Genomic DNA, 13,376 nt, shown 5'->3' on the forward strand with positions numbered 1-13,376 from the left:
TCGTTAACATAGTTTATTTTTTTTATCAAAAAAATATTTTTATTCTTAAAAAAAATATACAATACTAAACTTATTTTAATTCTTTTATGATATTACTTAAAGAAATTAACACTTTTGTCTTTCTTTTGAAAATAAGCTTATTGAAAAAAAGTTAGTTCCATTGATTTGTTGCCCTCGTATGTTTCAAGTATAATGTCAAATAATATTTTTGAAATTATCTGTAATAAATTCTAGTTTGATAATTGTTCCGAGGGTTACCTGAAACGTGTAGCTCGGTCGTCTGGAGAGGCCCGAGGTGGGGGTTCAGGGGCCCGAGCTTGATATGCAGAGTGGTTGGTGGTTGTACCTGCAATGACACTCCGATGCTTAAGTTAGCATGGGTCCAAGCAGATATGTGTAGAATGTGGGATGAATGCCATACCTGGGTGCTCCAGTGTATTTATAGTAGTTGGCCGTGATCTTCCCTGGATAAGATATTCTTATCTTATCTTATCTTTGGGAGTTTTATCTCTATCTTTGTGGAACCGCCTTTTCTAGGCCTTTTCGGCCTTTAGGTTTTGGGCTGCGTTCCTTTTGATGGGCCTTCCTTGCTTTATGGTCCGAGGTCCGACCTTTAGGCGTGGGCCTTAGGACGAGGTCGGACCTTTTATGAATTTGCCGAGTTTGGAGGAGCCCGGTCAGGGTATGAACAGTGCCCCTGCCCGAGTCCGTCCTTTTTGGGAGGTCGGGCTCGGGCATAGTAGTTTTTCAAAATTCAAAAATGGCCGTTCCTGCATTTATTGCATTTTACCGTTTTTCCTCGATTTCCGTTCGGGCTTCTGTGAAGGCTTTATTTATTTGCCCCTTTTCCTCTTTCTCTGCGTTTTTGTTTTTCTTTATCCTTTTCGAGCACTGCTTCTTCTCTCTCTTTGCTCTGCTTCCCCGAATCTCTCCGTGTGTCTTTCTGGGGTTTCCTCTGTGCCGTCGTTTTGTTCTCCTTGCTTCGGAGCTCGTCGTCTTCGTTTCTTTCTTCCAGGTTTGTTCCCATGTTTCTCTTTTCTTGTTTCATATATGCTTCTGTTCTTTGTGTGGCTCTTTGTTTGTTTCTCTTTTTTATGCCTGGGTTGCCCCGAAAAGAGGCGCCGCCATTGCTTGTTTGTTTGTATATGGGGGGGGGGGGGCTCTTTTTGCTCTCTGGTATTTTTTGTTCCGGGTTGCCGCATTTTCTTCGTGGGGTTTTTGTTTCTTGCTTTGCTGAATGCTGTCTTCTTTATGTGATTTTTGCTTGTTGTTGTATTCTTCTTTGTAGGTAAGAATTTTATGTCTCGAAAGGTTCTTCAAGCGATGTCGACTAAAATTCCATGTGGTCTTGGTTGGGTAGACCCTCTTCCTCTAAGAGTCCCTTCTGTGGTAGATTCTGAGTATTTAGCTAGGTTCCGTAGGCACTGTAGCATATGTTTCCTCCGCAGCCTTCTGTTGATGTGGAGTCCGGAAAGAATCTTGATTCTCTGTAATCCTTTTATCTTTGGTTTTTTGCCCGGCCTGTGGGCTCTTTTGTTTTTGGATGGTTTCTGTGAATGCTTTGGACACCTTTTTGCTATTAGCTACTTGTAGTAACTTTTTAGCTTATTATGCGGTGCTTTGTTCGCGTTTTGACTTTTTGTTCCGCTTTTATGCTTTTTAGTTGTTTTTGGATAACAACCTTTTAGCTAGCGCTTGAAACTTTTGTTTTACCCTTTCCTTCGATTTCGTTTTTTCGCTTTGTACTTTTTAGTTGTATAGCAACTTTTTAGTAAGCGTTTTCGAAATCTTTGTTTTTCGCCTGTTTTAAGGCTTCTTTCTCGGATCCGGGCTTTTTCTCAGACCTCGGGTAGGGCGGTCGAGTACTTCCCTTTGTTGGGCCCGACCTTGTCGTTGGTCGGCCTTTTAAGTTATTTTTGTAATCTCTTTTTATTTGGCTTTTTTGAGCCTTTTCAGAGTTGCTTTATAACTTCTCACATTAATTTGAACCTCGTCGCTTTTATCTTTGCCGACCTTGTGTGGTCTCTTGGCAAATGATTTTTTGCGTTTTGTCGAGCATAAATTAATGCGCCTTGGCGGGGTACTTTTCAGGATTTGTTTCATCACGAGGAAGAAGAAAAGAAAATAGAAAAATTTGATTAGTATTAAAAAAGAAAGAATATTTACAGAGTGTTTACCCTTGGCTAGGTCGGGTGCCTTACTTGACCGGGTGTCTCATTAAAAAACCCTTGTAGGGAAAAAGAGTACACCTCGGGTTAAACTTTTCTAGCTGTAGTACCGTCTTAGATTACAGGCGTGCCAGGCCCTGGGCAGCTCATTGCCTTCTAGGTCGGATACTTTGTAATAGCCTGTTCCTAAGACTTCTGTTACTTTGTAGGGTCCTTTCCAATTTGCAGCTAGCTTTCCTTCTCCCGACTTTTGTGTTCCGATGTCATTTCGGATTAGAATTAGGTCGTGAATGGAGAAGCTTCGCTTTATTACTTTCTGATTGTATCTGAGGGCCGTTCACCGTTTTAAGGCTTCTTCTCGGATCTGGGCTCTTTCTCAGACCTCGGGAAGGAGGTCGAGTTCTTCCTTCTGTGCCTGCGGGTTACCTTCTTCGTTGTAGAAGATGACTCTGGGTGACCCTTCATCTATTTCGATAGGAATCATTGCTTCCATCCCGTAAGCTAGTCGGAATGGCGATTCTCCCGTTGTAGAGTGTGGAGTTGTCCGATATGCCCATAGTACCTGGGGGAGCTCCTCGGCCCATGCCCCTTTGGCCTCTTGGAGTCTTCGTTTTAACCCGGCCAAGATGACTTTATTTGCGGCCTCTGCTTGTCCATTGGCTTGTGGGTGCTCGACTGAGGTGAATTGCTGTTTGATTTTTAGTTCGGCCACCAAGTTCTGAAAACTTGTGTCCGTGAACTGTGTTCCATTGTCTGTTGTGATGGAGTAGGGGACTCCAAACCTTGTGACAATGTTTTTGTATAGGAATTTGCGGCTTTTCTGAGCCGTAATGGTGGCTAAGGGTTCAGCTTCGATCCATTTTGTGAAGTAGTCGACCCCTACTATGAGGTATTTGACTTGCCCCGGTCCTTGGGGGAACGGGCCGAGTAGGTCAAGTCCCCATTTTGCGAAGGGCCATGGTGCGGTGATGCTGATAAGGTCTTCGGGTGGTGCCCTGTGGAAATTGGCGTGTTTTTGGCAGGGGGGCATATTTTCACAAATTCCGTTGCGTCTTTCTGCAAGGTCGGCCAGTAGAACCCGGCTCGGACTACTTTTTTGGATAATGCCCGAGCTCCGAGATGGTTCCCACACATGCCTCCGTGGACTTCTTCGAGGACGTTCTTTGTTTCTGAGGTCGGGACGCACCTAAGGAGGGGGTTTGAGAATCCTCTTCTGTATAATACGTCGTGAATTAGTGTATAATTCTGGGCGTCTTTCGTGAGTCTTTTAGCTTCCTTTCTTTCGGCGGGGAGAGTTCCCGACTTCAGGTAGTTGAGTATGGGGGTCATCCATCCTTGCTGTTGGTTGGATATATTTAGCGTTTCTTCCTCTCTTAGCACGGAGGGGGATTGTAAGGTTTCCTGGAGGAGACTTCTGTTGTTGCCCCCGGGCTTGGTGCTGGCGAGCTTTGAGAGGGCGTCTGCCCGGGCGTTTTGTTCCCGAGGTATGTGCTGAATCTGTACCTCTGAAAAGTGGCGTAGTTGTGCCTGTGTTTGGTCCAGGTATTTTTTCATGGTGGGGTCTTTGGCCTGGTAGCTTCCATTTACTTGTGATGTGACGACCTGGGAGTCGCTGAAGATCGTGATTTTCTGGGCTCCGACCTCTTCGGCTAGCTTTAGACCTGCTAGTAGGGCCTCGTATTCGGCTTGGTTGTTCGAAGCTTGGAACTCGAATTTCAGGGATAGTTCTATCCGCGTTCCTTGGTCGCTTTCGAGTATAACCCCGGCTCCGCTTCCAGTTTTGTTTGAGGACCCGTCGACATACAGGTTCCATGAGAGTGGGGTTCCAGGGGTCTCAGTGTATTCTGCGATGAAGTCGGCTAGATACTGAGATTTTATGGCAGTCCGGGTTTCATAGTGGAGGTCGAACTCGGACAGTTCCACCGCCCATTGCAGTATTCGTCCTGCCAGGTCTGTTTTTTGGAGGATGTGTCTCATGGGTTGGTTTGTCCGGACTTTGATGGTGTGGGCTTGAAAGTAGGGACGGAGCCTCCGAGTTGTGAACACTAGGGCGTAGGCGAATTTTTCTATCTTCTGATAGTTTAATTCGGCCCCTTGTAGTGCCTTGCTTACAAAGTATATGGGGTGTTGTCCTTGGTCATTTTCTCGTATTAATGCTGAAGCGACTGCTCGATGTCCAACCGAGAGGTATAGTACGAGTTCTTCTCCTTTTAAAGGTCGGTTTAGGATTGGTGGCTGCCCGAGGAATTCCTTGAATTCTTGAAAGGCTTTTTCGCACTCCGGGGTCCATGAGAAGGGTTTCCCTTTCTTTAGGAGTGAGTAGAGAGGTAGTGACTTTATTGCTGATCCTGCCAAGAATCTTGATAGGGCGGCTAGCCTTCCATTCAGTTGTTGTACTTCTTTGACACACGTCGGGCTCTTCATATTGAGTATCGCTTGGCATTTGTCCGGGTTCGCTTCGATGCCCCTTTGAGTCAGCATGAAGCCTAAGAACTTTCCGGCTTCTGCGGCGAAGGTGCACTTTGTCGGGTTAAGTCTCATGTTGTGTTTTCTGAGGGTGCCGAAGACACTGGTGAGGTCGGTCAGCAAGTTTCTGTCTTCTTGTGTCTTTACCAGCATGTCGTCGACGTACACCTCCAGCTGTAGTCCGATGTGCTCTGAGAACACTTTGTTCATTAACCTCTGGTAGGTTGCCCCTGCGTTCTTCAGCCCGAAGGGCATTACTACGTAGCAGTAGTTTGCCCTTGGGGTTATGAACGAGGTCTTTTCTTGGTCGGGTCCATACATCGGGATTTGATTGTATCCCGAGTATGCGTCCATGAAGGAGAGATATCTGTAGCCTGAGGCTGCGTCTACTAAGGCGTCGATGTTTGGTAGTGGATATGGGTCTTTGGGGCAGGCTTTGTTGAGATCTGTGTAATCGACGCACATCCTCCATTTTCCGTTGGGCTTTTTTACCAGGACCACGTTTGCGAGCCATAGGGGGTATTTTACTTCCCTAATGAACCCTGCATCTAGCAGTGCTTGTATTTGTTCTTCTATTGCTTGCATGCGCTCGGGTCCGAGCTTCCCGCGTCTTTGTTGGACAGGTCGGGATCCCGGGTACACTGATAGCTTATGGCACATCAGGTCGAGGCTTATGCCTGGCATGTCGGAGGCTTTCCAGGCGAAGAGGTCGGAATTCTCTCTTAAGAGGGTTATGAGTTCCTCTTTTAGGCCCGCTTCGAGGTTTGCTCCTATGTTTGTTATTTTTTCAGGTGTGTTCCCAATCTGGACTTTTTCGGTTTCTCCCTCTGGTTGTGGCCGAAGATCTTCTCGGGCTTGAACTCGTCCGAGTTCTATTGTGTTGACCTCTTTCCCTTTTAGGCTCAAGCTTTCGTTGTAGCATCGCCGCGCTAGTTTTTGGTCACCTTTTAGGGTAGCGATTCCTTTTGCGGTAGGGAACTTCATACAGAGGTGTGGGGTCGAGACTATAGCTGCCAGTCTGTTTAGGGTTGGTCGCCCAATGAGGGCATTGTATGCCGAAGTGACGTCGACTATAATGTAGTCGATGCTTAATGTTTTAGATTGCTCGCCTCTCCCAAAGGTAGTGTGTAGCGAGATGTATCCTAAGGGATGGATTGGGGTATCCCCTAGCCCAAATAGGTCGGTGGGATAGGCCTTTAGTTCTTTTTCTTCAAGTCCGAGCTTGTCGAAGGCCGTTTTGAACAGGATATCTGCTGAGCTTCCCTGGTCAATCAGGGTTCGATGTAAATTGGCGTTTGCTAGGATAATGGTGATTACCATTGGATCGTCGTGCCCGGGAATTATCCCTTGAGCATCTTCTCGGGTAAATGAGATAGTAGGTAATTCGGGCAGGGGGACTGTCTTCTCGGACGTGATAGACTTCTTTGAGGTGTCTTTTTCGCGAGGATCTGGATGTTCCTCCGCCTGCAAAACCTCCATTTATCATGTGAACGTGTCTTTCAGGGGTTCGCGGGGCTTGTTCGGCCCGATCTTCGTTATCTCCCCGCCTTCTCTTCCTGGTCTCTTCTCCTTTCTCTGCTATGTATCTGTCGAGTTTTCCTTCTCTGGCTAGCTTTTCTATAACATTTTTTAGGTCGTAGCAGTCGTTAGTAGAATGACCGTAGAGCTTGTGATATTCACAGTATTCGGACCGATCTCTCCCCGCTCTCTTGTGTTTTAGCGGTCGGGGCGGTGGGATCTTTTCGGTGTGGCATACTTCTCTGTAGATGTCTACCAGGGAGACTCGGAGGGGGGTGTAGTTGTGGTACTTCCGTGGCTTGTCCGAGTTGGGTTCTTCTTTCTTCTTCTGTTCCCGATCTCGATCTCGGAGTGGGTAGGTTGATTCCTTCCTAGAAGAGTCTCTTAGCTGGGAGGTTTCCTCCATGTTGATATATTTTTCTGCCCGCTCCTGTACCTCGTATAGGGAGGTCGGGTATCGTTTGGATAGGAATTGGCTAAACGGTCCCTCTTTTAGGCCGTTTGCTAGTCTCATGATGGCTGCTTCAGTGGGCAAGTGTTGTATGTCCAGGCAGGCTTTGTTGAATCGCTCCATGTATTCTCGGAGAGTTTCTTGGTTACCTTGTTTGATCCCGAGTAGACTGGGGGCATGTTTTGTCTTGTCCTTTTGAATAGAGAACCTTGTTAGGAATTTTTTGGTTAGGTCTTCGAAGCTGGTGATTGATCTTGGTGGCAGGTTGTCGAACCACTTCATGGCTGACTTGGTGAGAGTGGTGGGGAAGGCTTTGCACCGAATCGCGTCGGAGGCGTCGACTAGGTACATTCTGCTTCTGAAGTTGCTGAGGTGGTGACTTGGATCGGTGGTGCCGTCGTAGAGGTCCATATCGGGTGGTTTGAAGTTTCGCGGTACCTTCTCCTTCATGATCTCTTGCGTGAAAGGATCGTGGTTGCCTTCGGGGGTGGTGCCGCGTTCTGTCCGGTCCTTCAGGTTGGCCTCTATTTTCCGCAGTTTTTCTTTTAATTCTCTGCGCTTTCGAGTCTCCCTTCTCAGATCTTGTTCAGTTTCTTTCTGCTTCTTTATGTCCTCTTCGAGTTGTTTCAGTCGGTTTTGTTGTGCCCGGACTGCTTCTAGAATTTCCGAGCTCTTCTCTTTTTCGGAATTTTGTGGATCTTTGTTTGGGAGCGATGTCTTTGGGCGATTCTGTTTGTTTCCTCCTGGAGTGCGTGGTGATAGAGGGCTGTCCGGTCGTTCTCCGGTGTCAATTTCATCCTCTTGTTCGGATGCAGCGCGGTCATTGTTGTGAGGGTCGTCCGCCATGGTAGAGGGATGACTTCCAGGTCCCCGGCAACGGCGCCAATGTTCCGAGGGTTACCTGAAACGTGTAGCTCGGTCGTCTGGAGAGGCCCGAGGTGGGGGTTCAGGGGCCCGAGCTTGATATGCAGAGTGGTTGGTGGTTGTACCTGCAATGACACTCCGATGCTTAAGTTAGCATGGGTCCAAGCAGATATGTGTAGAATGTGGGATGAATGCCATACCTGGGTGCTCCAGTGTATTTATAGTAGTTGGCCGTGATCTTCCCTGGATAAGATATTCTTATCTTATCTTATCTTTGGGAGTTTTATCTCTATCTTTGTGGAACCGCCTTTTCTAGGCCTTTTCGGCCTTTAGGTTTTGGGCTGCGTTCCTTTTGATGGGCCTTCCTTGCTTTATGGTCCGAGGTCCGACCTTTAGGCGTGGGCCTTAGGACGAGGTCGGACCTTTTATGAATTTGCCGAGTTTGGAGGAGCCCGGTCAGGGTATGAACAATAATGAACTCAAAAGAATTGATTTTTATTTTGAGTTTAGGATTAAATTAAGAGTATCTATAAATTTTAAACAAAGAAACTGAAAATAATGAGTTAATAATTTATTTAAAAAAATATTGAACTATTTTGTAATAGACTTTGTCACAATAATACCTTTTCATAACTAAAAAAAAAAAGTGCCAAATTCTTTATTAAATTTGTTATTTTCTGTTGAACAAATTGATCTTTTTATTTAAAATATTTTTAAATTCAATTGTCATGTGAAATCTTTTTTTATTTATAACAAAAGCTATATTGATCGAGTAAAATCACATTTTTTTCCCAAACAATTGATGTTTTCTTCATCATCAAGAAAAGTAGATTTTTAACACGTTTAACTTACAAGCTTCTGCGTGCTTCATTGATTTCATTTTATTTGGAATACTGTACGCATTTTGCAGCAATTAAAAAATGGAGAAGGTAAATTATGTTCACATGTCATGATGGCCATGTGTTGTCCTTCTTATTAACTTTGAATCCGATGGAGCAGGTTGTTAAATTTGTTACCCCTCACTTACAGCGAGTGTCAATAGACATGGAAGGTGTGATGATGCTTTATTTGAGCCCCAAAAACATAAAATATGTGAGATTGCAGGGCTTTAATGATATTGATGACTTAGATGCCGCATTTGCCTTTAATTTCTTCCCAAAGAAGGTGCCACTTCCCAATATTCAAATGCTTGGGGTGGCCGACAGTGCTTTCAAAGAGATATTCCCCTTACAAAAGCCTGAGATTATTCGTTCACAGCTGCTTGTTCGACAATTGGAATTGAAGAATCTGCACAAGCTTGAATCCATTGGGTTACAGCACACCTGGGTGGCCTCCTCTAATCTCACATGGCTGAAAGTTGAGGGTTGTGCATCTTTGAAGTATTTGTTCACTTCTTCAGCCGCCAAATGTCTTGTTCAACTTAGAGGGTTACACATATCCAACTGTGAAGCACTCGAAAGTTTAATGGTGGATTATCAACCACATGATGTCATCATATTCGAAAGGCTTGAGAACCTGTCTCTTAGCCATATACCAAAACTTGAGAGCTTCTACAAAGGAAACTCAACTTTGAATTTTCCATCTCTATGGATAGTCGAGGTTACTGAATGCAAAAGATTGGAGTATTTGTTCACATTCTCAACTGCCAAAAGCTTGCAAAAATTGTATCAGGTGGAGATTTCCAAATGTGAGTCATTGGAAACAGTAGTTTTGGCAACACAAAAAGGGGACAAATCACAAGAAGATCTCACATTCTCAGACTTGGCATATCTGACTCTTAGTGAATTGCCAAAACTTGAAAGTCTTTTCACCGAAAACTCATCAACTTTGAATTTCCCATCTCTAACGATAGTCAAGGTTACTAAATGCAACAGATTGGAGTACATGTTCACATTCTCAACTGCCAAAAGCTTGCATAAATTGGGGAAGATGGAGATTTCCAAATGTGAGTCATTGAAAACAGTAGTATTAGCAACACAAGAGGCAGACGAGCCACATGAGCTCACATTCTCACACCTCTGGAATCTGTCTCTAAGCGAATTGCCAAAACTTGGAAGCTTTTTCACGGGAAAGTCAACTCTGGAATTCTCAGCATACTTAAACTTGGACATTAAGATCAGTCAATGCAAGATCATGAAAACTTTCTCACGTGGTGACGTGGAAGCACCTCGATTACGGAAGGTGGAGATAGATGGAGTGAGTTGCTGGACAAATAATCCAAATGTTGCAGTCAGTCAAGAATTTGAGAAACGAACGAAGCAGCATTGATGAGTTAATTAGTACAATCATAATTTAATATGTAAGTTATTTTCTATCTGCTCAATTTATATCTTCTTTTACTTTCCGTGTTATACACTGCAGCAAAACATTGGAGCAAGTTTCTGTTTTGGAATATCATTTAATTTGCTTCCTCCATATTCGTTATATAAATTATTGATATTGCTCATTTTATTATCCAATGTTTGTCCTTTGTGAGAATTTAATAAATTAAAGAACGGTATAGTTAATGTATCTTGAGTTAACTAGGTCTTGTATATAAATTCTTGCAGGAAATTTGTTCCTTGCTAAGAGAAGCTTATTTTCAATGCATTTGTTACCAGCAAAACTAATAGTCTAATCAAGGAGCAACGGACAAATAAATAAGGATGGTTGGTAAGTTTTTATTTTATTTTGAGAAAATAAATAAAATGATGCAGTTACATATTTCTTTTTGCTACAGGAAAGTTTTACTCTAATAAGTTTGGGTAACATTGTAACAATCATTCAACTCAAATCATGAAGAGTTTGTTTTTTACAACCTATAATTTTTTTAACATCAACCAATATCTAACAATTGTTTATGAACTTTTATTTTTTAAGGTTCTATGGGACACCAAATGCAGCAATTAAGAGGATATAAGTGGATCATCATGGCAACAAATATTCATTTCTGTTTGAGTAGTGTGGTGTGGTGTGCATGATATGAATAAGTTCCCTGTATCATTATGCAGGAAGAAGTGTGTGATTGCCTTTTAAGTGGCATAGCTATAAACTAAGTGTGTTTTATCAATAAAATTATATCTTGTATTTTATACAATATGTAAGGTATGTGTGCTTTGTAATTTATTGAGAACACTAGTGTATTTTTATGTATGATAGTGAATTGTAATAATTATACAATTTAACTAGGTATCCTTTAAAAGTTGTACAATATTCAGTTTTTTATTACAATAATTTAAAAAAAAAATAAAATAAAGGCATATAAAAATTATAAATAAATTTAGTGTCTTTTTAAAATTAAATACACATTCAAAATACAAACTAAATAAAACTAAATTTTAAATTTTAAATTTTAAATTTCTGTTTCAGATTTAATATATTTAATTATTAATATATTACAATTTAAATACACATCCAAAAATTAGTTAAAATTCAAAATTTCAAATTTAAAATTCTAAAATAAATCTTAAACCATCTTAATCACAGTAATAAAATCTTTGTTTCGTAAAGATCCAGAGCTGCAGTGCCTCCCCCTCCTCATATGTTTGATTTGGGAGTAATAATGTTAACCTAATTTAGATGTGTCAATATTTAATTTTAGATGTGTTTATGTTATTCATTATGTTCTTATGTACATATATAAGTTTTTTTACATAAGTTTTGGATGTGTTGATAAAATATTTAGAGTGCATTCTTATAATTTTGGATATGTATTTGAGTTTAATTTTTTCTGTGTTCAATATGTAATTTAGAACTACAATGAGAATAATTTAGATGTGTTAATACATAATTTTAAATGTGTTTATGTTGTTTATTTAATTTTAGATGTGTTTTTAACATAAGTTTTGAATGTTTTGAATAAAAAAAATAATTGAATTGAGTTTAATTGATTTTGAAAACTTCACTGATTTTTTAAAAATTAGTACACAAAAAATTGTTACTAGTTTTATAGTTTAGTTTGCAAAGAATTAATGTAGTGCAAGTGATTACAAATTTTACGATAATAAGTATTTAAAATAAAAGTGATTTCTTAAAAATAAAAAATATGATTAATTAAAAAATTAAAATAATAAAATATTAAATTTAAAAACTGAATAAAAGCTGAATTTTATTGTCCAAATAGCATTTTTCATAATTATATAGGATTGAAGGATTGTGGTTTGTGTTGAAATCGTAAGAGAATGCTCTCAAAATAGAGTTGAGAATGGTATGTAAATATAACCCTATATTTCAATAAAAATTCAATATGTTTATCCTTTTCTTGCATAAAATGTGCTTTCTATAATAACGAGATGTATATTTTCCATTTTTTAAAAATTTTATTGTTAGATAAGATCTGATGTATTAGTTATGAGTATAGAGATGATGTCTATATTAGTAATCTATTCCAATATAATTATTAGAGCATACATGACATTATGATTTTAAATTAATAAAAAAATATAAAATATATTTTTAGTGCGTACATTTATTTTAAAGTTTTAAAAGAATAATTTTTTTTCTAATTTTTAGGGAACCAAAAGGGTATTAGCCAAAAATCAGTCAAAATATATTTGGGTGAATCCAAAATCTCTATGAGTTAATATATATGGATGTTTTTTCTGTTAAGTATCAGAATGTTTCTTTTGCATACTAAATGGATGTTCTTTTATATATTTTTAGAATTTTTTTTGTATTACAAATGTGAATGTTTCTATTTCTTTAAGAATTTTATTTTTTTTTTAATTTTATAGATATTTAATTATTTTTGCTAAAATATAATTAGATATTTCTTTTTTGTTAAGTATTAGGATGTTTTTTTTATATTAAATGAATATTATTTTTATATTTTTGTAATTGTGTAGTTTGCAGTCTCTTTAATCATCAAAACAGCACCTAATATCCCAAAACACAAAGAACAACATCGTAATGATATGAGGAGCAACATGTGATTCAAGAATGACAAATTCGTCCCTTTCCATTCAAAAGATTGTTATGTATGCGTCCTCTAGTACATGTATGGACAAGGATTAACATGTTCATCATTGGAGCAACAAACAGATCTGACATTATAGATCCTGCATTGCTTCAGCCAGGACGTCTTGATCAATTGATATACATTCCTTTACCGGATGAGGGTTCACGTCTCCAGATCTTCAAGGCGGCGTGCTTGAGGAAGTCATCAATCTCGAAGGACGTCGATCTTTCAGCTCTTGCTCGTTATACACATGGATTTAGCGGATCGCGGTGGGGAGGCAGAAAGAACTTGACGGTGAGAGAGAGGTCTGTATTTGTGATTGTTGTTGAAGGTAGGTAGGTTAATGTGAGAGAGAAGAGGAAGATTTTTATAGGTTTTAATTAGGTTTACTTAATTAATTTTAAATTTTTTAAATTTTGAATTTAAAAAATTTAAAATTAATTATTAATATAAATTAACATGGTTTTATTTAGTTTTTGGTTCCATATACTTTTCCATATAGAAAATACCACAAAAACTTATTCCCAACCTAAATCACAAGCAAAACATAGCAACTCCAATACTAAAGCTAAAATTTAGATAATAGTTCTTCAAAACAACACCATCTAAAAGGCTTAGCTAAGAAGACAACCAAATATCAAACAAACTCTCAACAACATATTAACAACATCCAAGAAACACACCATACTATTCTATTACTATCACTCGAATATACTGTCCTTTAAGTTTGGACACTTTTCTTTGTTACTATGGATTAAGAAATTTTACACACATTATACAACCCACTCTCCTATACTCTCCAACATTCAACCACAAAGGAAACAGGATCGTTACAATAAGTTAGTATCACCAACCTGACTAAAACTAGTTCTTTTCCTTCCTCAACCTTAGCTTGTTTTTATTGTTGACTTTCTCTAAAGCTTTTCTTTTATTTATGATTGTCCTCCGAAATTGTTCCAAAATTGCATTCTCA

General features: G+C 39.9%; 2 protein-coding genes across 3 annotated transcripts in view; both read left to right on the plus strand.

Annotated features, from left to right (window-relative positions):
- The window catches only part of LOC130961659 (uncharacterized), a 46,956-nt gene extending 36,359 nt beyond the window's left edge, over positions 1 to 10,597 (plus strand). For both annotated transcript variants that reach the window (XM_057887639.1, XM_057887640.1), the window contains exons 11-13: positions 8,467 to 9,766; positions 10,017 to 10,119; positions 10,327 to 10,597. In XM_057887639.1, coding sequence (XP_057743622.1) covers positions 8,467 to 9,735 — 1,269 coding nt within the window. In that variant the 3' untranslated portion in view covers positions 9,736 to 9,766; positions 10,017 to 10,119; positions 10,327 to 10,597. The remainder of the gene's footprint in view (positions 1 to 8,466; positions 9,767 to 10,016; positions 10,120 to 10,326) is intronic.
- Positions 10,598 to 12,460: 1,863 nt separating this feature from the next.
- On the plus strand, positions 12,461 to 12,742 carry LOC130962543 (cell division control protein 48 homolog D-like). Its single transcript, XM_057888747.1, has one exon. It carries the CDS (start codon positions 12,461 to 12,463, stop codon positions 12,740 to 12,742), a length of 282 nt encoding a protein of 93 aa, XP_057744730.1.
- Positions 12,743 to 13,376: the final 634 nt, after the last annotated feature.

Source organism: Arachis stenosperma, chromosome 2, assembly GCF_014773155.1.
Source record: "Arachis stenosperma cultivar V10309 chromosome 2, arast.V10309.gnm1.PFL2, whole genome shotgun sequence".
Classification (NCBI taxonomy): Eukaryota; Viridiplantae; Streptophyta; class Magnoliopsida; order Fabales; family Fabaceae; genus Arachis; species Arachis stenosperma.

Coding starts and splice junctions, on each gene's coding strand:
- LOC130962543 (XM_057888747.1), top strand. CDS start 12,461: ATGTTCATCATTGGAGCAACAAACAGATCTGACATTATAGATCCTGCA.